At 47.2% G+C, this 26,875-nt stretch overlaps 1 protein-coding gene across 2 annotated transcripts in view; it reads right to left on the bottom strand.

The window, feature by feature from the left end:
• PDE8B (phosphodiesterase 8B) overlaps nucleotides 1–26,875 on the bottom strand; it is a 194,843-nt gene that overhangs the window by 55,526 nt on the left and 112,442 nt on the right. For both annotated transcript variants that reach the window (XM_015571615.1, XM_015571616.1), the window contains exons 3-10: nucleotides 25,253–25,443; nucleotides 21,567–21,626; nucleotides 19,414–19,471; nucleotides 15,554–15,642; nucleotides 9,334–9,412; nucleotides 7,043–7,183; nucleotides 5,452–5,540; nucleotides 3,309–3,369 (exon numbers count right to left, since the gene is read on the bottom strand). In XM_015571615.1, the coding sequence (XP_015427101.1) occupies nucleotides 3,309–3,369; nucleotides 5,452–5,540; nucleotides 7,043–7,183; nucleotides 9,334–9,412; nucleotides 15,554–15,642; nucleotides 19,414–19,471; nucleotides 21,567–21,626; nucleotides 25,253–25,443 (768 nt within the window). The remainder of the gene's footprint in view (nucleotides 1–3,308; nucleotides 3,370–5,451; nucleotides 5,541–7,042; nucleotides 7,184–9,333; nucleotides 9,413–15,553; nucleotides 15,643–19,413; nucleotides 19,472–21,566; nucleotides 21,627–25,252; nucleotides 25,444–26,875) is intronic.

Here is a 26,875-nt window from a genome sequence, read left to right as displayed (position 1 = left end):
GAGAGGGCTGTCAGGCACCCAAATAGCCATGATGATGGTGGGAATGATGCACAGCAAAGCAGGTACTCTGGGGCTTGAGGATGGAGATGTTTCTAGGCGGGACCACGAAGGCCTGGAGAGTTAGGGCACATGAAACTGCAGGGAGCCGGGGCACAGGGAGCCTGGGCGGCCCATTCATCAGGTGAGAAAGAGAGGAGGGAGGAGGAGGGGAACTGGCTGGTGGGGAAGCTGTGCTTGGCTGCCGACACGAACTGTACTTGGCCCTTTCTGGCAGGGACACTCTGTAGCGCAGCTTCACCGCCAGGCAGGTGCGTGTGCGGGGCTTGGCTTCAGTAGTTTGTCTGTAAAGAGCCGCCACGATTTCCTGTGCTTCTCCCTCTTCCTGGGTCACCTCCCACATGATCCCATTCCTCCTCCTGGGATGTCTAAACTTTGCTGTTGAGAGGATTTTTTTTTCCTATGAAAGTTAATTCCCTTCCTTTTCCCAGAGGTCTCCAAGGCCTTGCCTCTTTGCATGACTTTGTGAAAATTTCCTGGTTCCAGATAAAATTCTTAGTGCCTAAGAAGGCATTTTTATGTTGCACTAAATTTTATGAAAAAGCACATGATTACTTTGGCTATTCTAGAATATTTTACTAGAATAGCCAAATGAATCTTGAGGAAGAAGAATAAAGCTGGAGGCATCATACTTCCCGATTTCAAGCTATATTAGAAAACTATAGAATCAAAACAGTACAGTATTGGCATAAAAACATAGAAATCAATGGAACAGAATAGAGTGCCCATAAGTAAACCCACATATATATGATCAGTTAATTTATGACAAAGGAGCCAAGAATATGCAATGGAGAAAAGTAGTCTCTTCAATAAATCATGTTGGGAAAATTGGTCAGCCACATGCAAAAGAATGAAACTGGACCACTATCTTAACCATACACAAAGTCAACTCCAATGGATTAAAGACTTGAACATAAGACCTATAAAACTATAGAAACTATAAAACTCATAGAAGGAAACACAGAACAGAAACTCCTTTACGTTGATCTCGGTGATGATTTTTTTGAATGTGATACCCAAATCACAGACAAAAGCCAAAATAAATAAATGGGACTACACCAAACTAAAAAGCCTCCGCACAGCAAAGGAAACCATCAACAAAATGAAAAGAAAATCTACTACCGCATGGGGAAAAATTTTTCAAATCATTTATCTGGTAAAGGGTTAATAGACAAAGTATGTAAAAAAAACCTCATAAAACTCAATAGCAAAAATAAAGCCCCAAACAATCTGATTAAACAATGTCCAGAGGATCTGAATACAGCTGACCCTTGAGCAACAAAGGAGTTAGAAGTGCCACCACCTGCACAGTGAAAAACTTATGTATAAATTAAACCAGCCCCCCACATATGTGCATTCCCATCCAGAGGTGAAAAAACATTAGACATTTTTCCTCAAAGACATACAAATGGCCAACTGGTATATGAAAAGGTGTTCCACACCACTGATCATCAGGAAAATGCAAATGAAAACTATGAGATACCAACTCATACCCGTTAAAATGGCTACGAAGGCACTTCTTGTCAAAAGGACAAGAAATAACAAGTGCTGGCGAGGATGTGGGGAAATGGTAACTGTTGATAAGAATGTAAGTTGGTGCAGCCACTACGGGAAACAATAGGGAGGTTCCTCAAAAAGTTAAAAATAGAACGACGATATGGTCCAGCAATTCCACTGCTGGGGATTTATCCAAAGGAAACGATAAATGTTCATCGCAGCATGACTTACAATATCAAAGACACAGAAATAATCCAAGTGTCCTCCAACAGATGGCTAAAGAAAATGTAGTAGATGTATGTGCATAGACACCCATACATACACAGCGAGTCCTCACTTAACATTGCTGATAGGTTCTGCGACTTTTAGGGGAACATCTAACAAAACAAATCTTACCATCGGCTAATTGAGAGAAACAGCAGCTAAGCTCCTGTGGTATCTCAGCAACATTATCATGAATCAACATTGAACCCAACAACATTATTCAAGAACCTGTATACATAATAAATATTATTTTGCCATAACATAGAAGGAAATCTTGCAACAACATGGATGGACATTGAGGACTAAGTGAAATGAGTCACAGAAAAGCAAATATCATATAACTTACATGTGGAATCTAAAAAGAAAATAAAAAACTGAACTCATGGATACAGAGAATAGATTGGTGGTTTCCAGAGGTGGGTGGCAGATGAAATGGGTGAAGATCAGAAGGTACAAACTTCGAGAGTAGGTATTTAAAGTTCTTATCACAAGAATAAAATTTGTAACTACACGTGGTGAAAATCGCTAACTATGCAATCATTCCACAATCTACTCAAATGTCCACGGGACCATCAGGGGGCCGATCTCCAACTGACAGCCCTGCGCAGGCTCCTTGCTCAGCCCCACTTCCCTTTGGGGAACCCCCTCCGCACTGGGGGGAACCCAGGCACCTTTGGGTCCTGGAGTCCCACTTTACTTCTTTGCCTGGCCAGGCTTCTTCTGATCCCACATTTGACTAGTCTCCAACACGTCCCACTAAAATGGATTATGCCCTGAAGTCCTTCGTTTCCTTTAGCTGTATGGTCCCTCCTTTTAAAGTCCTCATCTATGTCAGAGGCTACATTGTATGTTTTCAAAAATAGATAATGAGTGATTGTTGAGTATTTTTCAATCAACAAACTTTACAGCATGAAGTGAAAATACACATAATCCAGGATTAGAAGCATAAATCAAAAAGAAAAAAATACCAATGTTGTCCTCTATGATAAAGGTCTCTACAAAGGAAGGTTCTTAAAAAAGCAACTGATTAAAATTCTTTTACTGCAGAAGAACACTCAAATGGATTGTTCTGCATGATGTAATGGATTTTTTAAAAATCACAATACTAACTTGGAATGATTCTTGTTTTTGATATAAACTTGTAGGGGTGAAATGTTCAAACGCAGAGACACTTTTTATTTGCTTAAGAAATTAAGATAGAAAAACAGAACAGTTTTTACTCGGAGGAAGAATTTTTTGCCTTCACAAAAGGTATCAGTCTCGAGTTGCACAGCCAAGTGTTAATCCTAAGTGATGTGCAACACTAAGACGGTAGCACAGGCTTGCAGGGGAATTTTTTTTTACTATCTGCCAAAGGAGCCTAATTTCCCCCAAAACCTTCTTAATTGGCAACGACAATAAGAAATGGAGAAGGACAAGCAGAGAGCAGTGGTGAGAATGTAATGCGTGGTCAAGCTGACAGAGCAAATGAAGCAAGCTGGGTACCGTACCTGCTTATTATTGTCAGTGGTACAACACAGTTTCTTGAGGGAGACAAAATGCCTAATTTTCCTAATAACATAAATAATTAGTTATTAGTGAGTCAGATATAAGATGATTCAACAAATCAGCAAAGGAAAACATCAACAGAAACTTTTTAAAGCAAAACTCCAGGGTCTATTCTAGGGCAGATGTACAATTCAGACAAAACCCAGTCTATAAAAAATGCGTTTTCACACGCAGCCCACACACGCCTTCTGAATGGGGCTTCCCTTTTAATCACTGCTGGCTCCCAGACATTTTCCGAATGAGCATTTCACTTGGTGACTGACTCCTGAGCTTGGCTCCTCCATATGGGCCGTGATAGGATGAAATGCCACTCCAGAAAAAAACTGGCTTTATTCTGCTGACGCTGATACTTTTATAACTTATATAGAACGCAAAAGACTCATTTGGACAATGATCAAATTTCAGGGCAGCTATTTTTATATTTAATTCCATATTTCTACACAGCACGGTCATCATAACAATGGCATTTTTCGGGCAGAGAAAAATCCTCTTACTTCAAGGTCATGGACAGAATCCCACAACAGCCTGCGGTCTTGCTCATTACCATGGAACAGACCAGGAAAAGACCACAGGTGCCTCAGCCCTGCACGGACTTCAGCTTAGGGTAGATTTTCTACGGAGAGTGAAGCCAGGAATCCCAGAGGGCTGTGTTAGATTTCACAGTAGTGAGACTCCTCTCCTCTCCTCTCTCCCTGTCCTCCCCCCCACCCCCTCTCTCTCTCTCTCTCGTTTAGTTTTCTCTGGAGAACTCTGAGGAGAGCATAGAAAATGCTGGTTATCCTGTAATGAATGTCATAAAACAGGAAGAGGTAAAAATATCTCCCTACTTTTAATAAGAATTTCCTCTGACAGTTCACTGCCTACAATGGGGTGGGGGGTGGGGGGTCCGAATGACACTGTCTGGACAAAAGAACGTCTCTTTCTTATCTGTAACATCAGAAAGGTCAGAAAACCTCCTTCTGACAGACATTACCAAGCAGTGGCATGTCTCCTCGGCCTTGGTTACCTAATAATCCTGGTCACACACACACACAGAGTGGATGTTAGCTTCAATTTCGGAAAGAGGGCATAAGGATGATGGTAACAACAGGGACTGCTGGGAGGGCCACAGAGGACCGTGGGCGCAGGAGAACGTCTGGGGCCTCTCTCTGCGGTCGGGGGGGGCGGGGGGGCACAGACTGCCCGTCACCCCACCACCCACACTGAAGCACGATGGCAGGAAGCATGAGGTGGTGGTCTCTGAACTGAGGGGAGCACTTTTGAAACTAACCCAGGAAATTGGAGGGGAGACAACCTAGTGACACTTTGCTGACTTTATAGACTGTCGTTGTCTAGTCGCACAACAAGCTGCAAGGGACTGGGGCAGTCAGAGGGGCACAAGCAGGACTCGCCTCTCTCTTACTGGCACCATAACTGCCACCTTTCCTTTTCCCAAAACTTCACACAACGGTGCGCGTCCCTTAGACTCTGAAGCTGGTGCGGCCTCCAGGCTGGCTTCCAAAAGCTCCTCAGGGACATGCTGGTAGGGGAGCCAGTTTGGCTACGTAAACCTCAGAGAATTCAACTCGGGGAGGAAAGCAATCGCGTATTCGCCTTCTCTCTCCACAGTGATGAGGCTTCTCTGGTAATCTGAGATTAAACGGAACCAGATCAACCTCGGCTTTGGATCAGACACGTCTTTCTCTCTGAAACCATGACCGCCAGGCCTTTATCCCGAGTTGGAGCAGCCCTGAGCCGGCCGGAGAAAGCCAGCCCAGGCCGGTGCCCCAGGGAGAGCAGTCTGCTCCCAGGGGTTTTGCTGTTGATGTGAAGGTGGACAGCCTAGCAACCGAGCTCCCTCAGAGGGCAGCGGGCAGAGGGAATCACAGATGCTCGGGTGTGGGGGCTACTGGGTGATGCTCCATAAAGACCATAAGCAGGAGAAGACAGACAGCCATGCCTGGGGGTTGCTACCAGATGCTGGAGGTGGCCTTGGCATACCTGTGTACAGCCCAGCCCTCCTGTGCTTGCGGGTCTAACGCTTACCCTGCAGTTCAATACGCCCACGCGGCCCGCAACTGAAAGAGTTCAAGAGTTTGCGCTCACCCTCCTTGGCCAATCACTGGGGTGATCTTCACATGCTGCTGGATGCTGTCCCCGGACTTCCGCTTGGCGTAGTAAACCCCCTGCCACTCCTACGTGGAGAAAGAGAGCTCTTACAGTCCTCCTGTGGAGGCCAGCACCTGCTCCTACAGGGGGTCTTATCCAACTGGGCCACTAATTCCCAGCGCTTTCAGTGCCTTCCACAGAACACCGCTCCGTTCTCGCTCCCGCAGCGATGCTGCTGTGTAAGGCGCATGGTCACGAGGCATGAACACAACAGGACCAACGTGGCCACCACCAGGCTGCCCGCCTGGGCCCCAGGATGCCTGACCTGTAGGCGCAGCTCCCGCTCAGCCCCACGGGTGCAGTGACACCAGGTCAAGGGATTTTTACGAGGTCTTTCTCAAAACCGTCCCAACAACCCGGGTCTGAGATTATCATCCTTCCCTGACAGGTGGGCAAACTGAGGCTGGGAGATTCTAACCACTGTGCCCACGTGAGAAAGTGGGGGTGTGGCAACGAAGCCCTCCACCTGTCCACTGTCTATGGGGCCTCCAGCCACGACTTCTCTGGGTTACTCTGCCTCCTGGCAGTTTCCATAAAGAGGCAAACGGGGGTGTGGAGACCCTGCTGTCTTTGGACCTTGGGGAACTGGCTGGGATGAAGAACCCGGTGACCTCAAGGGGGGACCTGTGGCACCTCTGCGATTTCTGGGAGGAGTGGTTACATCGGAAGCTGGGCCTCTTCTCTGCAGCCTTTTCCTACCTCCCCTCCCCCCGCCCCGCCTCCCCCACAGGTGGCTCACTGGCACGCACATCGGGCCACCAGGGGGCAGTATTCTGGCGGGTATTTTGGATGACTTGCCAATGTCCTGTTTCTTTCTCATTCCCACTGCCCCAATTTTCAAAACATTAATTCTGGGCATCATATATCATCCAAACTACTTTATGTTTGTACAATGGCCCCCCATGAAATGAAAACAATGGTCATCTAACTACTTCAGATCCATGAAAGCAAGATGAAAGCAATAACATATGAAAAAGCACCAAGTGCTCAGGAGAAAATGCGAGGCAGTTCTGGCTGGGACAGCACCGCGCCCTGGGGGTAGGGCTCGAAGGAAGACGCTGCTGCGTTTGCACCACTGCCCTCATCTACGGGACCAATGGGTGCAGCAGGGAGACGGAGGCCATCTCTCTATGAGCTGGGGTGACAAAGGACAGGAACAGGACAACTGGGCCTACGTGTGAACACGGACACTAAATACATCTAGTCCCCAAACACTGGATAAGCTGACACATATCAGCTCTATGGGCGGGATCGGCGCAGAGGTGGGAATGATATTCCAGGAATGACAGGTGGGGCGTATTCATGCAAAGGATGGTGTTTCCTTAGACAAAACTGCCAGATTCTTTAGCGTCATCATAAGCCCCAGATTTGCTGGATATCCAAAATTAACTCATTTTACAAACATAAACATGCTTCATTTAATTATAACATCACGAAAAAAGCCAATCTTTACGATGAGACATAAAAACCCACAGTAAAGGCGAGTGCGCTGGGGAGGCGTGTGCGGGCTGTTGTTAGTGCCACCCACCTTGCCCTTCCGGATGCATGTGTTGATGGTATCGAGGAGGTCCGCCCGGTTCTTGTCGCTTTTGGGCAGCTCCGCGAGCTCTCTCCCGAGCAGCTCGTTCTTGTGGTAGCCCATCATCCTTTCAAAGGCTGGGTTGACATACTGTGAACGGAAGTGGGCACAGGTCAGTTCGGGGGTGCCTGAAGGAAAGCCTGCTGGGATGCAGGGGACCTGCTGGAAGAGCCCGCCAGCACCATCTCAAAACCCACACACAGAGATCATCCCAGTTCCCTCACATACAACATGCTCTGGTCCACATCCTCCTCCTCGCGCTTGTGTTATCCTCAGAGGGCTGGTAGGTTTTTAAAGGGGCCTGACAGGTTCCCCCCCAAAAACTGCAGTCAGTATAGTCCCCTGTCCAGGCGCCCACCGTCTCAGCCCTTATCGTGTTGACAGCATTATCGTGTTACCTCTCCTAGAGGCACAGCGTTTCCCGCCACCAGGTCCCCACTGTGGATGAAGGACGCTATGAAAGCGCCATCTGTTAGGTTACAAGTGGGGAAGGTGAATAGAGAGCAGGGAGCCCCTTCTCCTCATTACTGAGGTCACCCCCAGCTGCCCACTGTAAACAGGGAGGTGCAAAGCGAATGAAGAGACCTGACTGCTCAAGTCTGGAAACAGGTGGGGGTGTGCTTGGTCTAGAGCAGAAATGGCCAATGAGATGAGGACGCTTTCAGATCCATTTCAAGAAACACTCCCATGCATTCAGCCAAACAGGACACCACATGGAAAGGCTTTGGAGACAGAAAGATAGGGCTACCTATTTTGCTTCTCCTATTTATGACCACAGCTTTCCTTGGGTAAGTTCCTGACCTTGCTGGTCCTCAGTTTCCCCATCTGTATAATGGGGCACTTGTGTCTCTTTCATAGGGTTACTGCATGGAAATGAGATACCTTATGAACATGACGACCACCGGCCTAGGTGTGGTGGGTGCTGATGTCATAGGTTCGGCATGAGAGCAGGTGTGTCTGTACGTGCAGTGGGGCGTATGCAGGAGAGCAAATGTGGGCTCTGTCTGCCATGGGTCCCCTGTGCTGAACACTGACTTTGATGTCTACTGAGGGGAGTACGTGTTCCTCACACTCAGTGCCCCTACGCAAACCAGGTATGGCCATCAGAGGAAAGCCTGCATTTCAGAGTGTGTTTTAAGTATAAATGCCTTGGTTTCCAACAAATACAACAACGTAATTTCAACAAAGGCTTGTCTACTAACTATACACATTTCCTTAGGAAGCTGATTTTAGTACATTAGAGTGCCTTATTAGAATACCAACTATAAATAAGTGAACACCCTTGAAAATATTTTGTTCCCAAAAGAAACAGATTCCTAGATACAGAGAGGACAAACTGGTGGCTGCCAGATGGGAAGGAGGCTGGGGACTGGGTGAAAAAGGTGAAGGATTAAGAAGTACAGATTGGGCCCTAACTGGTTTGGCTCAGTGGATAGAACTTCAGCCTGCGGACTGAAAGGTCCCAGGTTCGATTCTGGTCAAGGGCACATGACCAGGTTGCAGGCTCGATCCCCAGTAGGGGGCATGAAGGAGGCAGCCAATCAATGATTCGATTTCATTGTTGATGTTTCTCTCTTTCTCTCCCTCTCTCTTCCTCTCTGAAATCAATAAAAATATTAAAAAAATAAGTACATATTGGTAGTTAAAACAAACACAGGGATTAACGTACAGCATAGGGAATTTAGTAATGTCGTAATATCTGTATATAATGTCAGGTGGTACACTTATGGGGGGTCACTTTGTACATTATATAAATATCTAACTACTATGCTGTACACCTGACACTAATATAAAATATTAAGTGTCAACTGTAACTGACAAATTAAAAAAGAAAATATTTTGTTCCCATAAGCACTTATAAGCCTTTACTCTACAATTCTGATACACTTCTGTGGTCCAAAGAATTTAGCCCACCTCTGTCAAAGAAATTACAGGCTCTGATTTGAATACAATTTTATTCTTATTAAATATCTAATTCTTAGCTTAAGTCTATAAGGTTTTTTTTTAAAAAAATTAAAACAAAATCTTTATTGTTGAAAGTATTACATATGTCCCCTTTATTCTCCTACTGACCCCTGGGAAATAGCCCACACTATCAGTTTTCTTTGAATACTTCGGTGTTCCTTTCTCCAAAGAAAATGTGCTAAAGTGTGAGAATTAAAAGGAAAGAGCTTGAAAAAGGGTGGCTCAAACTTAAAAGGTTCTACTTTGATATCTAAAGATAAAAAATGTCCCCGTACCTGAATCACATGCTCATCGCTTGTTATTTCTATGGCTTCATGACAGTGGTCTAATGCTGTAAACACTGAATTACAGGCCCTGCAAGTTGCAAAAGATCAATGTTAGTTCTACCGTAAAACCATCAGCACTTCATCTGTTAGTTTATCAAAGTAAACAGGTCCTCAGGTTCATTGAAGCAACATACCTTCCGATACTGCTTTGAGGAAAAAACAAACAAAAACCTAGGTTTTCAAACTAAATGAATCAACAGCAGCATATATTTTCATGTATGTGATACAAAGAGAAGAAGTATAACCAGCAAAATATTCATGGGTCATAAAATGACTACAGCCTGGCTGGCATGGCTCAGTGGTTGAGCATCAACCCATGCACCAAGAAGTCACTGGTTTGATTCCTGGTCAGGGCACATGCCTGGGTTTCAGGCTCCATCCCAAGTGGGGGAGGAAAAGGGGGCAGAGTGCAGGAGGCAACCTATTGATGTAAATGCATCAATGTTTCTGTCTCCCTCTCCCTTCCTCTCTCTAAAACAAAAAATATATATTTAAAAAAATAAAATGAATTACCTACATGCTGAATGAAACCTTAGCACTGACACAGGGGAACGAGGGTGCAAGGGACCATCTTCTAGGTCCCTCTGTTCTACACCCAGGATGCTCTCCTTGACCACGCTGCCATCCGTTAAGAAAACACACTTATGTCCCAACTGGATCTGGGGTATTCTGGCCTCCTGCAATAGGCACTAACACTTTATCCCCTTTTTTGTGACCTCAAATAAACAAGCCTTTCTAGTGCTTTGCTTTCACCCACTCCCGCTGGCCCGCTGCAAGGCAGACATGGTGGGATGCCCCTCACCTGGGCAACTACACAGCTCTCGAGGGGGCAGTTTTCTGGGTGACCTTGGCTGGTTATCTGGAATATCTGAAATCATTTCAATTTCTCAGTTCTTTTTTTTTGTTTTTAAATTTCTCAGTTCTTGGAAGGAATTTTAACTCTTTCAAATCTAGAGCAACTCCAAATACAGTAAGTTACTATCTAACAGCAAGTATGTGACGAGTTCCTAAAGTTCTGTTATTTGCACGGGCTGTTTAAAGAATACCAGTGACGGCTTTCTTATCCATTACATAAAAGATGCTGATTTACTGGATGGATGTTTTGTACAATAAACTTTAAAATTGTTATTCATTCTTTCCACTCATAATGGCGCCTAACGTTGCCATCCTGTTTTGAACTGTTTACCAGGCACAGGGCAGAACAGAGCGGGTGAAATCTGGTTCCGTGTTTTGCCAGGTCTAGGACCCTGGAGAACTTTTTATGTTGGCTGACTCTCAGTTTCCTCATCTATAACATGAGGAACACAACACATATTTTATAGGTTGTTATAAGAATCAGAACAGTTTCGTGAGGCATTTCTCAAAGTACTTGGGACAATATAAGAATTCAACATATGGCACTTGTTATTTGTTAAGATCCCACCGTCAGATTTCTTTGTTCTCTAAGGTTTTCAAAGGCTGTTGGTGAAAGGTGAATCATAATCTATTTTTTCTCATGATTATCCCTGAAATATCAAACCAAGCACGGAAATAACAAACCAATACCAAGCAAGGTAACTTATATGGGAGTGAAGGATTTTAGCCCAATGAACGACACGTTTCTATAGTTGCAGGGGTTGAGGTAGCCGCTGTGTGTGAGGGTGAGTAAAATGAGTAATTGTGATGTGGGTGAACGGAGGAGGATATAAACCTGAGACTCCTGAGAAGTGCAGTAAGTTTTCTTACTGAAATTGCTCCAGGCTACCTAATTTGAACTGTATACTGTCCTATTAGCATCTCTGCACGCTAATAAAATGTCACTTAAAATAAGAGCAAAAGAATAAAAGAGGACTTTAAAGTGTCACCCTCGCTGATACAGCACCGCCTCCCGTGAAGAGCAAGACTCAGAAGTATTTCCCAGGGGCCTGGAGCAGAACCCACTCGGCACCACAGGCAAGCGGTCCCTGGTCCCCAGAAGTTAGATGTCAAAGCACACTCTCCAGGGCTAATGCCTCAACTGTGAGAGCTGCAAAACTAAGCTCTCACCTACTTTATGTAATAAATCCCTCTACACATATTAAATGATAAATTCCTCTTTTGCCCAAGGGTTTTCTTAAAGTACCTGTGTCTCAACTAGGTGGGCAAACAGGTGCTTCCGAGTACTATCGTTTCTGTCAGTTCAAGAGGCTTCTTTATACAAGATCTTAGCTCCAATCTGCAAAATTTATCTATTAAACATTCACTGTATGATCATCTGCAAAGCATAAGATCTTCAATAAATATAATGCCCAATGGACAAAGCAAATTGTTAGGAACAGGTGAAAGGATATCGGTGAGACACACTCCTGGACTGTGTTTAAACCAATTTGGTGGATGGTTCTATTTGAAAAAACCTGCAGCAAAATGAGGTAATCGACTTGAATCATGTTCTGAGAATTTCGGAATTTAATTCCTTACATTAATTATTAACGCTCTTCATGCAGAAGAGCCCTGGCTTCGTTTACTTTCTGTTCTTGGGAACCTTGTAACTCTGTGCCTCAAGTGGATTGTTGTATCCTTCAGGTTAAGGAGTTGGCAAACTGGAAAAAGCAGCACAAGGAAAAGTAACGTGGGTGCGGAAACCCCTGGAGTACAGGCGAGGGAACCATTTCCCCCTCACCTCCTTCAGGGCCCTGGAGGGCCCGGAGGGGAAGGCAAGTGCTAGAGAGGCTGGGCATGAAGTCTATAGACAGCACAGTGGTGTAGAGATGTGTGTGTGTTGGGGGTGGGGATGGGGGATGGGAGTGGTGGAGAGGAGCCAAGTGCATCAGACTGAAAGCAGGACACCTGGATTCTACTCCAGCGCTACAGCCGACACACTGGGGAGCTGTGACCAATCTTATCCACTCTCCCTGGTTCTCAGTGTTTTCCTCCGTCAACTGTGGTTGAGGTGGCTGGGTTCCATAGTCTGTGTTCCTACCAAAGGTACGCTGGAATCTACTCAACACACACACACAGGCCACCTGGAACAGGGTAGGACTTCACAAGGTGGTGGCTGGTAGAGTCTGAACACAAAGCCACATCCCAGCAGGGGTCTGGGAGGGATAGGGAGCAAGCGAGCGGGGAGGGAGGCAGCATGGGGTCGATGTCGGCACCCTCCTGAGCAGCAGTGCAGCTGGGCTGTGCACGAAGCCTTCACAGCTGGGTTTCTCCTGTGACGCCAGGCGGTCATGCGGAGTCCACGTGTCGGTAGCTCTCTGTGAACGTCCATTCATAACAGAGATGCAGGGTTCCACAGAATACAAAGTTTTGCCCATCTTTTAGAAACTGATGTTTCTAAAACTGAGGACTGCTACCTTCGTAAGACTTGGAGTAAAATAAACATGCTTTGGGTGTAACTCCCGGATAACAGAGATCAGACTGGTGATGACACACAGCTAGTCTTGCCTTAGTATAATCGGCTTCAACTCCCAATAAGCAGTAAATCCTATCTGCATTTTGGATAACATAGTGTCTTCATAATGAAGATGCGTAAGGATAAGAGAGAAATGGCCATCATTCACCCCCATTTCCTTCGGCGTTCCCCATTCATGAATTCTTCTGTTCTAGAAAGCAGTTCATCAAATACTCTCAGAAACGAGATGTAGCTCTCCTGTTTTTAAGAGTTATTCTATAAAATGGAATTTTAAAACGAGACAGGTTTTGTTTGCTCACGTGACCCTCGCTTTTCCCGTGGTTAAGTGTGGTTACCACACATGAAGACCCGACGGGAAGGTGCCCCTTCAACACCTAACCCCACCCTGCAGCACAGACCGTCCTTGCAGAATGCCAGTCATGCCACAGATTTAGCTGCAGCTGGGGGCGGAATTGCAGGGGAAGCATTATATAATTAGACTGTGATTATTCTGGATTGTATAATAAAGAGCCTCGTTTTCTCGTCAGCAGCGAGTGACAGTCGCCTGCTTGCCTCTGGGGTGCAGGTAGAGGCTTTACAGGTCCTTGAATGCCTTAGGGAGGGGGGAGGTCATGGTCTGGGGTCACTGTGCCCCCGCCCACTGGACCCAGATCTGGCTGACCCAGGGAGAGTCAAACCCTGGGCACACCCCACTCCTCCAAAAAAGGGGAGGGAACTGGAGACAGTTGAGGCAGAACAGCCAAAAAGCAACAGAAGCAGCAGACCACTCAGCCCTCCTCTGGCTTTCTCTGGTGGAGAACTCCTGTCTTCCCCCACCACACACACATCGACCCTCATGCCCCTCCTCACACGGGGGCTGGGGTTGGGGGGCCGCTCTCATGCTGGTTGCTCATGGCTGGGAAGAGAGGCTCTTTGCCAGCCAAGCTTCAGCTGGGTGGGGGTCAGGAGATGGATATGCTGGGCAAGCCCTGCTTCTGGGCCACTGCCTGCTGAGGCAAGTCCATTCGCCAACCGCACACTGATTTGTACTGAGAACTTGAGTCTTTCCCCCAGGAAAGTGAAGAGGGAGAAGTCCTGGGACTTGCACAGGGTTAGGTCTCAGAATTCTGCCAAGGTCTGAGTCTGATGAACCTTGAAGAGTTGTTAAGGCCCTGGCTCTACGCAGATTTCATTAGCACCGTAACCAGAAGCCCTTTCTGTAAGCCCTCGTGCTGATGGCTGGAGATGTTTAGTTCAAGCGGCCAGCTCTACCTCTGCCCACCCACTCTGACGTCTGGCGTGTGCCATCACACTTAATGTTGCCCAAGAAAACGCAATTACTTAAAGTAAAAGGAGAAAATTACCTATCAAAGCAATAAGGTGTCTGTTCATGTTTTTGTAGATATGACGCAGTGAAAGATTTAAGCCAGATGAAAACACTCTTTTTCTAATTCTTTTCATTGTGGAAACATTTTTTTTTTTTTTAAAGCACAAAGCCTTTTTACCCTCAATTAAAAACAGTATGGACCTCCAGGAACAGAAACCATCAATGCACAATAATAAAAATCATAAATTTCTGAAATAAAGGCAATGTGCTTTTCTTGAAAAATTCTAGGAAGTTCTGTGAAGCTAACAAATATGTGGATACGGAGAAACCAAGGGATTTAATTATTTACATATTCAAAAGTCTTTGGCAATATTCCTCACCAAAACCTGTTAAAATACCTAAATTTCCACTGTCTGAGATTCTTTTGAATTACTTTCCCACCTAAGAAAGTGACTGTTTCCTAACGCTCTCTACCCACCAGAAAGCAGCGTCCCTGCCCAGGTGAGCCCCAGAAGGACCTGCCTCTGTGGGTTTACGCCAATACATTTTACTCCCAGGAGACTGAGAATGTCCGAGAAAAATTAAGTTTGAAAGGGTTTGGCCCCCTTTCCATGCAAATTCAGTCGTCAAGATGAAAAGTATAAGCATTACCGTGAGATGCCTTCTCACTTTTCACTGAGCCTGAAGCCCTCCTGACCTTGCAGTTGGCCAGAGGGGGAAGCCAGGCTGGGGCTTTCTGGCATCCTAGGGCCTCGAGCCACTGAGGACCATAGTTTGGGGAGAGCCTCCACAGCCCGCTGCTCTTTCTCTGCTTGTGGGGGGGCGGGGGCAAGTTGAAAAAACAGGGTCCTGAGAATATCCTGGAGTGGAGCCTGAGCCAGACCAGGCATGAGCCAGGCCCTTGGCATTCCAAGATGCCCCAGGCCCAGAGCTCTGGCCAGACCCTCAGACAACCCCATCCCAGAAGCGAGGACCAGAGAGCAGCCTGCTTTTAAAGCACCTATACCTGCTTAGAGACCTGAAAGCAGCCTCTCCAAGATACTTCATGCTTGGAGGCCTCAAACGGGCTTCGTGAAATCGCTATCGCGGTTACATAGCAGTTACTATGGTTAGCGTAATAAATACGGCCACTGGTTTGCCCCATCCATAACAACCCATGGAGGAATTTACAAATGTTGAGAGTGGTAAGTAGAAAGTAATCCTGAAAGGCTACTCTTAATCTCGACCTAATTGCACAAAAATGAAACCGTACTTTTCCCAGGATATAATTTTAACACTGCTGTAAATAGTGGGAAATGCTGCCAAAATACGAAATGCTTCTAATTTGTTTCACAATAACAAAGGGCTCTCAGTTTAGATTCTGCTGCACTGGCTACCGTTACTTGTTTAACGACTTCACAGTCCCTGTGACTGAGCCAGAAGCCTGTGCGCAGGACCCTGGCTCCTCTCCAGAGCTGCCACCCCGGGTCCCGTCTTGTCGGGCTACATACCGGAGTTTAAACTGCGAGCGCACTTCCCCATGTTCTATCTGAATCAGTTCATTATAGCAGGCAATGATGCTGCTGTTCTCCACAAATCTCTGAAAAGAAAGCAAATATAACACGTAAGACAGATGCAATTACTTCTTCAAGAGTCAAATAAAGAAGCTTAACAGTTTTCCCTACCCAAGTTGCTCAGTGACATAAGACAACGAGTGGATAAGATGAAATCAAACAGCTGTCAAGGTGTTTCAAAGGCTTGTTTAAGCACAGCATGGGCTACTGTATGCTTAACCCTCTTTGTAACAAAGGTGGGAAACTTCATGATGAATACTGACAGGAAAGTAAACGCAACCTTGCTAACTGCAGAAACACCTGTGCTTTATACTGCACTCGTAGAAGTCTTCTGGGGGTGGGGGAGGGGGCAGGGAGAGGTCACTGGGGGGAAAAGGAGGCATGTGTAATACTATATGTAATACTTTAAACAATAAAGAATAAAAAAATAAAATAAAAGTCTTCTAAAAGCCAACACTGGACGTGTTTGGTGTGTGCCACACTGCGAATGGTCTCGAGGGGAGAGGCCCTTCTTCGCTTCCTTCCTCATCTTCTGAGTGCCCACTGCACTCTCCTCCCTCGTCCCCCCGCCCCCCCCACACACACCCACACACACACTTCCGCTCTCTAGTGTGATTGGCTTCTCCTTGGGGAGCACCTTTGAAGCCCCGACCCTCTGTGCCACGGGTCCCCACCGTTGCAGGTGGAAGCTGGGAGGGGCGGAGGAAAGGGGATTCTGCCATGAACACACACAGGAAGGAAACACTTTCCCTTTCTTTGGTGAAGTTAAACATGCTGGGTTCAGGATGACCTTCTGGACGGGTCACGCTTGTCTATGTCTAATTATAACTGTAATGCACGTTAATTTTAGTGTGCAACGTACAGAAAACATAAAGGAAAAGCCCCAAATCGCTGACAGTGTCACAAGCTCCAGCTGTTGTTCACCTGGCTCATTCCCCTGGGCTTTCAGTGTGGTGTGCGTGTTCCATGTGACATTTTCACTTTCCTTCCTAAGAAACGATTTTTTTTATATTTTACTTTTCTTTAAGCCTAAGAACTCCCATTGCAGTGACAAACAGCTTTCTGTAGGTGATGGTTTCTAAACACTGGAGCACTGTGTACATAATTGGTACTTGGTGTTTTGTGGACTAAAGGTAATGGAAGACGCCAGTGCCTTATCTTTAGGGGATTTTTCAAGAGTGTAGCGAACCCCTATCTCTGAAATGATTTGAGTGAATGAAAAGCGGTGGTCTTCCAACTTCAACATCCTTCTCCTGGGCCTTTGGTTGAAAATTCGGGTTCCTGGGCCCGCTTGCAGGAATGGGGCCTGCTTCCTCAGCACAGGCCCTGCAGCTTCAGGAGGCCCGGGCGCCGTGCTGCCCACGTGGGCTGTGCATGCTCAGGGCTGCAGGGAGGGGGAGGAGGCCTCACTGATTTCCCAAACTGACTTGACCACAGAAACCTTTGCCAAGGAAGACCTGCTAAGAGCGTTCACCACACTAGGCCCACAGACAGTTTGAGAAACACCACTTTAGTGGGCCCAGCAGGGAGCTGGCATTTTGACTTTGCAGCAAGTGTGAGCTCTGGCAAAGTTATTTCACCTGCTTTCTCTTCTGCAAAAAGGAAGACAATATCCAGCCTCTCATTTGCAGACGAGGATGAAATAAGTTGCCCGGAACGGAGCTGAACTAATACTAAATCTTAGCTGTCCATCTCTCCCCAGGAAGCCGCTCCAGGGAGGACTCGGAGGCTGATACAAGAACAGCTGCACTCGCCCTTCGCAAAGGCACTGGTTTCGAACAGGCTCGGAGTGCACGGAGCTGCATGCAGCCGCCCCTCACGCGCAGTGAGAGGCTTCAGGGAGCTGCTGTGGAATATCCAGGGCACAGTTTGTTCCTGGATCCCTACGCAGGGACCCAGAGTCTGAAGCACTGGCCAATCGGCTAGCAACACAGGCTGAATCTCACCAGATGAGTTCACACAATCAAAACAACTCAGAGATGGAAAACCACCTCACGGAAGGCAGAACCGCTGGCATAGTTGGATGGGTGGTTGGGTAGAGTGTTGCCAAAGACAAGGTTTTGCCCAAAAAAGGAGGGCAGCCACCAGGAGAGTAATCTCACTGATCTTGTTTCACAGGAACTCAGGCGGGAAAGCATTGGTAGGTGCAATGTGCTTCCCTGGAAAGTGCCTCAGCTCTGTGGGGGCACCCTGACCTGGCCGGCAAAGGCCTCGATCAGACCAGCACGAAAGAACACAGGTGTCCCTGACAGGCCTCGTGTTTCATGCTCCCACCATGGGTTTTATTCAGCAATGCTGACGGCAGAAAGCATCGCCATATCCGGACAGAGGGCAACGAAACCTTCTAGAGCAGCACAGACAGGTTACAGAGCACGGAAAAAGGAAAGATGGACCGCTTCCCTCCTAAATTTACTTAATCACGTTGCACCCAAAGAGGGCCTGGTGCTTTCCCAGCATCACTCCAAATGACAATCTACACCAGTCACAGGCAGGAACACTGAACTGAAAGCGAAATCCCAAAGGACATCCGACAGCAGCTACAGGGGGCCTGGAGGATGTCACCCACAGTGTGTCACCGGCGTCCTTAGTAATGCGGTCCCAGGGGGTGAGGAGAACCTGCGTGCTCACACTCCAAGAGGTCCCGCCTAAGACGTCAAGGGCCATGTTGGGCTGTGTTCAACCTAAAACCCACTGCACCCCGATGAGACCTGGTGATTTTAGGTTATTTCTCAGAAAATGATCATTGTAAGTGAAGAAAAGAAGTCTTAGGCTTCTCTACCAACATTCCTTTTGCAGAACTCTGAAGCATTGTTCTGCACTCTCACTAAGATACAGCATGGAGAACAGCCTTCAGAACCAAATGGCGGCCTCTGAGACATGAAGAAAGCTAGGTGAGTGATACCGCTAACGAGAAGCACTCATTCCTAGGACACGTGTGAACCGCTGCCCTACTTGACTATTTCACAGAGCACGCTGCTCCACACCGACGCGGGAAACAACCAAAGCACAAAACTGCTGCACATGGTGATTTCTCAATTTCTGCTTCTCTGTGGTCTACCACAAAGACGGGATTGTTTTTTAAACTAGGGGTTGCAGGGTACCATTCCTTAAAGCACCCAAAGGAATTTTCATAGCTCACGGGCACGGGCAATGTCCCTCTTTGAAGGACAGGATGCAGGGCTCCATCTATCTGAGATTCCGATTCCTCCCATCAAGAGACCTGGAGATGCCAGGGAAGCCTGCGTTTAGTTTGTTGGTAAGTCTTCTTGCAGTAATCAATCTTCTTTATTAAGTTGAATAGCAGTTTGATTCATGTAGTCACTCAAATAACTTAGGATTTAAAGCAGGAGTTCACAGGCTACAGTGGCCGTCCTGGGCCTGGCCCTGGGCATACGCTCTGACCAGCCCTGACCAACACGAGGCCTGGGTGCCCACTCAGTGGACTCACCTACACATAATCACACGATGAATCTAGCCAACTGGACTAAACAAGAGAACCTTGGGACGACAGGATTTTGACCTAAGATGTGTTTTTATGTCATTACGTATCAGTCGCTAAGATATATGAAGTTAAGAGAGAAAAAGGAAAAGACGTCCAACTAACAGTTGCCCGTTATCATCCCATGAGAACAGCTCCTTCCTCCCTCCCTTCCCCCTTCTCACCTTCCCTCCCTCCCTCCCTCCCTCCTCGGCCCTGGGGCTTAGGGTCATGCATGGATGTTGGCCTGGGCGGTGCTGGGAGAGTTAGGATTAGAGGTGCCTGCACCAGAGGAAGGTGCCGGTCAGTGACTACGTACCCTGCTGAAGCCTGCGTGCAGAAGAGGGAGGACTGAGGCCTCTTCATGGTCGCCCGATCTGCAGAAAAGCAGAAAAGGTGGTCACTCAACAGATACAAACCAGGGCTCCTCACACCGAAACATGGAGAGAGCAATGAGGCGAGCATGGCGCTGGCTCTCACAGTGACTTCCTGGCCAGCGTGTGCCCACGGGTACACCTGCCTTCAAGGACCCTGACTCCCACACCTGACGTCCAGATGTAAAAAGAACAAAATGGTAGAGAGAAAACTCCAGCCACGTGCCTGAGAGCATGGCAGCAGGTCCACGCGAGTGGCTGTTCTCCACTCGAGGCTGCCGCTGGAGTTGGAGCAAGGGTATGGGGCAGTCCCACCAAGGGAGGGACAAGGAGGGGCAGTGCTCATCCCAGAGACTACTGTCCTCTTTGCCGTCCCCAACCCTTCTAAAAGCACACTCCCACCCCCCACCCCCCAGACCTCGCTGGGTCCAACTCTCAACTCCAGGAAGGCAATGGGCATTTTAAGCTGCCGCAGCTAAGAGAAAACAAAAACTGATTACATGGGAAGGTTTCCTGTTCTGAGTCTACAGTGGGGTCTCAGAACTTCAGTGTGAGTACGAGGTGTGGGTTATCACGAGACATGCAAGGCTGGCACCATCACGACAGAGAAAAGGTTTCCCTGAGACAGCCAGCAAGTACCGTGGAGAATACACCTTGGAAAACAGGGGAGGAGAATGGAATAGAGGGGACTGCGTGGAGGAGCAGATAGAACACAGGAAAGGAAACCCTAGTACTTATCTGGGGCGTTACTTGTAGCTGAGCCCGCCCTGCGGGGAGGGGTCGCCTTCCCTAGCTCCTTCTCTTGGAACTCGGGGTTCCCCTTGGTGGACTGATAAATCAGGACGGGCACAAAATGGTCTCTAAAGGTATTAACAATATTCTAAGTCATATGCTGAGCGGGACAAACTCAGAACTGGGGGAACGCTGTGGGGCCTGGTGCCCATGTGGTGTCCATGCCCAGGACCTCAGCGTCCCCACAGATAAAACACAAGCCAAAGGGCTGAACAAGGACGACTGCGCATCTTCGCTCTCCTCCTCCTCGTTCCCCTCGAGGCCCCATCGCCCCCCAGCGTGGCGAGTGGTGAGGAACCACTGGGGACAGTTTCTGCACTTCCCTTGCCCATAGCCCGTGGCAGGTCTCACAGTGAAAGGACACAGCTCTGAACAAGAGACGTGAGGAGCCTCAGGTTAGTAGAAGTCTTTGGTTAGGCCAAAACTTTGAAGCCAGGACATGGCTCTGGAATGGAGTATTTCAGCTCTCCCCTGCCCCGGGCTGGCTGGGGGAGGGCCTAAACCCTCCGGGGTTGCTGGCTTGTCCACTCCTTCCTTGCAGAATCCGTGCCATTTGCCACATGGGTCCCAGTCCAGGGATCCTGGGCCCTAATTAAGGTTTTATTCTCCCCGAAGCTAATGATGGCCATTACTTGACCATAACATTTGATACTTGCAAAGATTCCAACCACTGTGGCTTGTACAAACAACTGTTCCCTTCTAGATCTTTCATTCTAAGTGCTGGCCATTTCAGACAAGGAACCCAGCAGAGCCGCTTCTCATCCCACAATCTCATACCTACAGCTTAATTCCTCTTTCCTGCCTTCCAGCTTTGGCACGCATCCTAGTCCTGCTCCTAGCCACAGAACTGCCCCAAAACATAAACTGCACATCCCTTTTCTTGCAGTGGATTTAGTGCCTCTTTGTTCTCACGCTACCATTTGTTTCCTCTTAAGTGAAAAACAAGCATCCTTTTTTCTCTCTCCCATCTCTTTTCCTTAAAGAAAAAAAAAAAAAGATAAGCTGGAATCATGTTCTTTCCAGATCTCCTCCTTCACACATTTTGCAGTCATTTCCAGCATAGAATGAAGTAACCATTTTTTCCTGCGATGTGTACGTTGCAGCAGCAACTCGATATGACCGGGAGAAAACCTCAATATTTCCAGAAACTTGCAAAACAAAGAAAGCTCCCAAAGCAAGATGGAAGGTTGCTGCTGTGGGGCCAAGGACATGCCCATTGTTTTTCCAGCTCCGAGACTGGATGACATCAGACAAATGTCTCAGCAAGAACGGGACGCTTTCCAGCAGGGGTGGGAGGTGAGCTTACGCTTGTGAAACCACCGCGAGGATCACCGTGTGCTCCGCGAGATTCGTGGCCCGGATCGACCTGCAACAGAAGGTGCCAAGTCAAACCAGGTGACCTCGGCTTCGCTCCACTGAATCCACGTGAAGCGCTTCACACTGAAGACGGCACCTCGAATCTTCCCCGAAAGAACAGCGATGCTGTGCACCTGAAACTAGCACGATATTGAATGTCAACTGTAACTGAAAAACGCTGTGACACAGCCCACGTGAGTGCCAGATGTTCATAAGGGAACTGGAGGTAGGGGGTATAGAGGAGCTGTAGGGACAGTCTGTACCCTGCACCATTTTCCTGTAAACCTGAAACTTCTTTAATAAACAGTCTATTAAACTAAAAAAAACAAGAAACAGAAAAAGTCCATGTGAAAGACAACAAAGAAAGATGTCCTTGTGGATCTTTGTGTTATTAAAAAAAAATTTTTTTTAACTCCCAGGCAATTATCCAATAGGTCAGATCTGCCAATTTTCCACTTCAAAAACCGTCAAATCCCACTTAAATTCCATGTTTTCTGACTGAAATTCCACTCTGCAAAAAAAACCACACAAAAAACTGGCAGTCCTACAATTCTCTAGTTATCAGTTTGTACTTGGGGAGGTAATTGGTTTGGATCTTTTTTCTTTTAAAATAGTAGTTAGTTCAGAAAAATGAAAGTGCTTGCTGACAGCTGGCTATACAAATGCAGACTAAAATGTACTAAATGGTGCACACACCCACCCCGATTTCCCAGTTGTACCCTTGTTTGTCCTCCAATACTTTAAAGGACTGGGGCTGAGAAATGTTGCAACATGGCAACTATCACCACCTGCATATAGTTAGTTTATTCCCTAGGAACGTAACGGGATTAAAACACGTAGGGATGTAGACTTTAGAGGTCGGGGAGTCTTCTTAGGAAATGTGTTTTGAATGGTACAGCTCAGATTCTGGATCATTCTGGTCAGGGGTCATGAAATGGGTGAACTTTTTTTTTCCTCACCCAAGGATATATTTTCCATTGATTTTTTTTTAGAGAGAATGTGAGAGAGAGAGGTGGGGCGGGGGGGGTGGTGGTGGATAATCAACGTGAGAGAGACACATCCATTGGGTGCCGGGATGGAACCTACAACCTTAACAGAGAACCTACACACCCTTAACCAGAAATTGAACCGGAGACCCTTCGGTCTGAGGGCCAACACTCTAACCACTGACCCACACCGACCAGGGCTGGGTGAGCTGTTAATAAAGTGCCACCTACTCAAATCTTGGTATAAATACGAATGCTTGCTCTGACCCATCCCCTTGCTCTGGCCTCTGGGTATTTCAATACGGCTCAAAAGAGAGCCACCACCTCCACGAACAGAAGCATCAGGGCTGCTCCCGATAATCTGTGAAACCACCTGGATTAGTTTTCTTTCTAGCTGCTGGGATTTCAGGTCCGCTCCATGTTAACATGTCTGTACTACCGCTCTCCCGGGGAGAGCCAGCTCATCCTGCTTGATCCTCTTCAACTCCAGAATTTCCTAACCTTTTTCAGAAATGTACCTTCCCCACTTCCTATTCCTTGAGGCCTCCCTCTGAGAGGGTAGAAGGCTTGAGAAAACGACCAGCTGCTGTCTTCCTGGAAGTGCGGGCTCCCCTGGTGCATAAATAGCTGAACAGCAGACAGTGTCTGAACGCCCTGTGAGGCAGGAGGAATAAGTCACCAACAGCCTCCAATGTGAGCACAGGCGACTCCCCACGCAGCGCACAGGAAAGGCCTGGTGAAGTGACGCTGCCCGTATTTTCTACCTAGTAGCCTGTTGAATTCTCAGCAGAAATACCAGTTAGCACCTAATGAAAAAAACTGCACAGTGTTTCAGAGGGGAGCGCTCATCTCAGGAAACACCAAGCACTTCTCACCTTCCTTCAGGCTCTTCCTCCCCAATGAGGCATCCAGAGTGCCTCCTGGGCTACATTCAAAGGGGTGGGCCATCGGCAGGAGGCTCAAACTCTGCTATGAACATAACCGGACTGGAGCACACTTAGCTTCTTTGAGACTGGCTTCCGGTTTGGGGGTTGCTTCCGGCTGCTTCCCTCTTCCCTCTCAGTCCTCCAGAGGAGCTGGTGTGATCAGAGGCACCTGGACCTCTTCCGGGTTGAGAGGACCAAGGGGGAGCCTGGGGACCGACAGGGCAGGGGTCCAAGGAAGTGTGTTAAGATCCAGTCTAGCTCAAAAGCCAGGGATCCTGGACCACAGATGACAATAGAGTGCACATTCGCTGGGAGCATGTCCCCAGCTCATCTTAGGGACCACGTCCTGGCAGTCAGGCAGTCAGGAGTCGGGGCGCCCTCAACGTGACAGTGACAGTGGGAAGCACACCAGCAGGCGTGCACCGGCTTCTGCACTGCACAGACTCCCGTTGCTTTTCTGTGCCGCCGAGACAGACATACATTTGTTAGGAAACAGAACTCCATGTCTTTATATTCCAGGAAGATTGTAATGCTATTCTGCTAAAATGGGTCTGTGCCTGAATTAAAAGAATTCTTCCTATTAATTCCTTCTTTTTACACCAGAATCTCATCTTAAATCAATCTCTGTATGCACAAAGGACTGCTGTTTCTACCACAAAATCAGTCAAGACAAGGGAAAGAAGACATACGTAATTACCAAGGACCCAATTCTATCCTGAAAATCATTTAAAAAGGAGAAATGTTCCTAATCACTAAAAATATCCTCCAAATATTTTATGATACATTTTATTTATTAATATACATAATAAATAGGCAAATATTCCTATGCAGGAAGATAAATTTACTTGAGACCACTAAGACATTTTAAAATAGGTTCCTTAAAAAAAGTTCTTTGGGAAACAGAAAACTGTCAGAGACTAGCAAAGCGATGCCTGTGATGAGAAGCTTCCCCTCATTTCTCAGCAGGGTACCCAAGGCTCTAAGAAGCCATGCCCCTACCTTTCACGCCATTGACTATTTTCAAGAAAATTCCAGCTCCCTATGTAACTGGAGTCCGCCCTGGCCCAGCATTTAATTAGTGACCCCTTCCTGTCTCGCTTCAAAGCATTCCACTTCTGCTGAAGGGATCGGCTCATCCAGCGTGAACTCTGAGGGCTGCGATTATTTATGATCAGGCATGCGTTTCCTCCCGGAGCAAGCGTTTCTGTAAACAAGGGGGGGGGGGTGTGGGTCCCTGGAAGATTTTCTCCAGCTGCAAAGTGGCTGCCTTCGCCCTGTGACTGCTGTAGGATCCACTCATCTGTGTCAGGCAGGGGAAAATGTATATTTCACACATTTCTGATGCTCATTTTGGTGCAGAATAATGAAGATTAAAGTATCTGGTTTACATCCAAACCATATCTGTATAATAAGAACTGTGTGAATTTTAATGTGATTTTTTTGTGTGTGAAACATGAGCAAAAACTCACAGGGGAAAATCCTGCAGTTTTCAGTAGCACCCAGCTCACACCTCTAACTACATCGGAACTCAGATGCAAAGAAAAGAAAAGGTGTGATAAATCTATAGGCGGAGCGACAGCTTTTACCACAGAAAGCTGAATATACTGCTTAGGAACATCAACACATGTTTTAGAAATATATGAGATGGAACTAAAGACACCTCCAAATGAACTCATTTCAGGCTAAGTGGACATCGACTAAGCATGTGAGATTAAGGAAGGTACCTGCACACAGCCTCCGCATCAAAGTGCCGAGCCTGTCTGTGATCAATCACAATAATTTCATGATGTTTATCCAGGAAGCACTCAAGGGCTGACTCTGGTGTCCGGGCGATATTGCATCTGTAACCGGCTCTGTCACAGGCCCACCAGAATCCATCACTCTGACTGTCCTCCTTGGCAAAGATCAGCAAAACCTGGAACACACAGATAAGAGCACCTTAACAGCAGTCATCATCCTTAGAGACGGCATTAAACACAGGCCTCTGGAGGGAAGCTGCGTGGGTTCAAATCCCAGCTCCTCCAACAGCTTCCCCTGTGTCTTTGAACAAGCATTTCCTCTCTGGGGCCCACCGTTTCTCCTCTGTCAGGTGTGAGAACAGCAGTGCCACCCAGTCCTGTTGTGAGACTTGAATGCGCACAGAATAGGTGCTCAATCACGCTGGCGGTTACTTTTAATTTCCCAAGAGGCTTTGTCTTTAAACAGATCAAGTAGTGAAATTACTAACAGGATAATTAGCACACCGTTAGACCCTGGCTCACATCTACACCTCTTTGGCTCTGGTGCAGGTGGCGTTTGCCTCATGGTACCTGGAGGCCACCTCTCTGAACTTGAGACTTAAATCCATATAAAGATACAAGAAAGGAAAGGGACTCAAAACCCTGAAAGTGATGGAGGTGATGGAGCCAAATTGGGCGCAGTCCCACCAATGAAAAGAAGGTGGCAGTACTGCACACCATGTTCCCCTCCTCCTCCCCAGGCTCCCGGACCCAGATTCTCCAGCTGCCTGCCAGAAGCCAGAGACAGCCTTGCCATCACCTGAACTTGTTCACTTGTTTATTTGCTTACAGTCTATATTCTCCACTAGAATTGAGCTTCGGGTCAGCAAAGACCTACCTAATCTCCTTCCCTGCTGTACCCCCGTGCCGGCAATGGGCTGGCACTTACTACTAGCTGCTCAGTAAATATTTGATGCGTGAGAGGATAACTACTTGTAGGGGTTTCTGAAAAATGCAAGAGGCATTTACTATTAGGAGGAATAAGACTACATCACAACAACAGGTCCAATTAAAAAAAACCACATATAGTGCCATTTGCCAACCACACCCAAGGACAGATGAAGTTAAGAGACTAAATCTCATTTTGGTACAACAGCATAAAACTGATGAATGTTCTATTGAGATACCCTTCTAAGACCTAAATGTCTAGCCTTTAAAACCCTTCAAAACGAAGGTCGTGCCCTGGCCGGAGTAGTTAAGTTGGTTGGGCATAGTCCCATGCACCAAAAGGTTGCTGGTTTGATTCCTGGTCAGGGCACATGCCCAGGTTGCAGGTTCGACTCCTGGTAGGGGGCATGCAGGAGGCAGCTGATTAAGGTTCTGCTCTCACATTTGTGATTCTCTTTCTTTCTCCCTATCCCCCCGCTCTTCTCTCTAAAAATCAGTAATAAATAAATAAATAAAAGATCCTAGTGTGTGCTCTTGCTCCCCTGGAACATGCCCACCCCTTCCCCTCCCTCTCTCCTTCTCCACAGCCATGCATCTCCTAAACTCTTAGGGACCCCACCAGACTTGCAACCAGGGCAGCAGCAGTTCATCCAGGGCAACTTCCAGACCTTTCCCCAAGAT

This window comes from Myotis davidii, unplaced genomic scaffold, assembly GCF_000327345.1.
Source record: "Myotis davidii unplaced genomic scaffold, ASM32734v1 scaffold44, whole genome shotgun sequence".
Taxonomy (NCBI): Eukaryota; Metazoa; Chordata; class Mammalia; order Chiroptera; family Vespertilionidae; genus Myotis; species Myotis davidii.
This window is presented reverse-complemented; position numbering and strand designations above follow the sequence as displayed.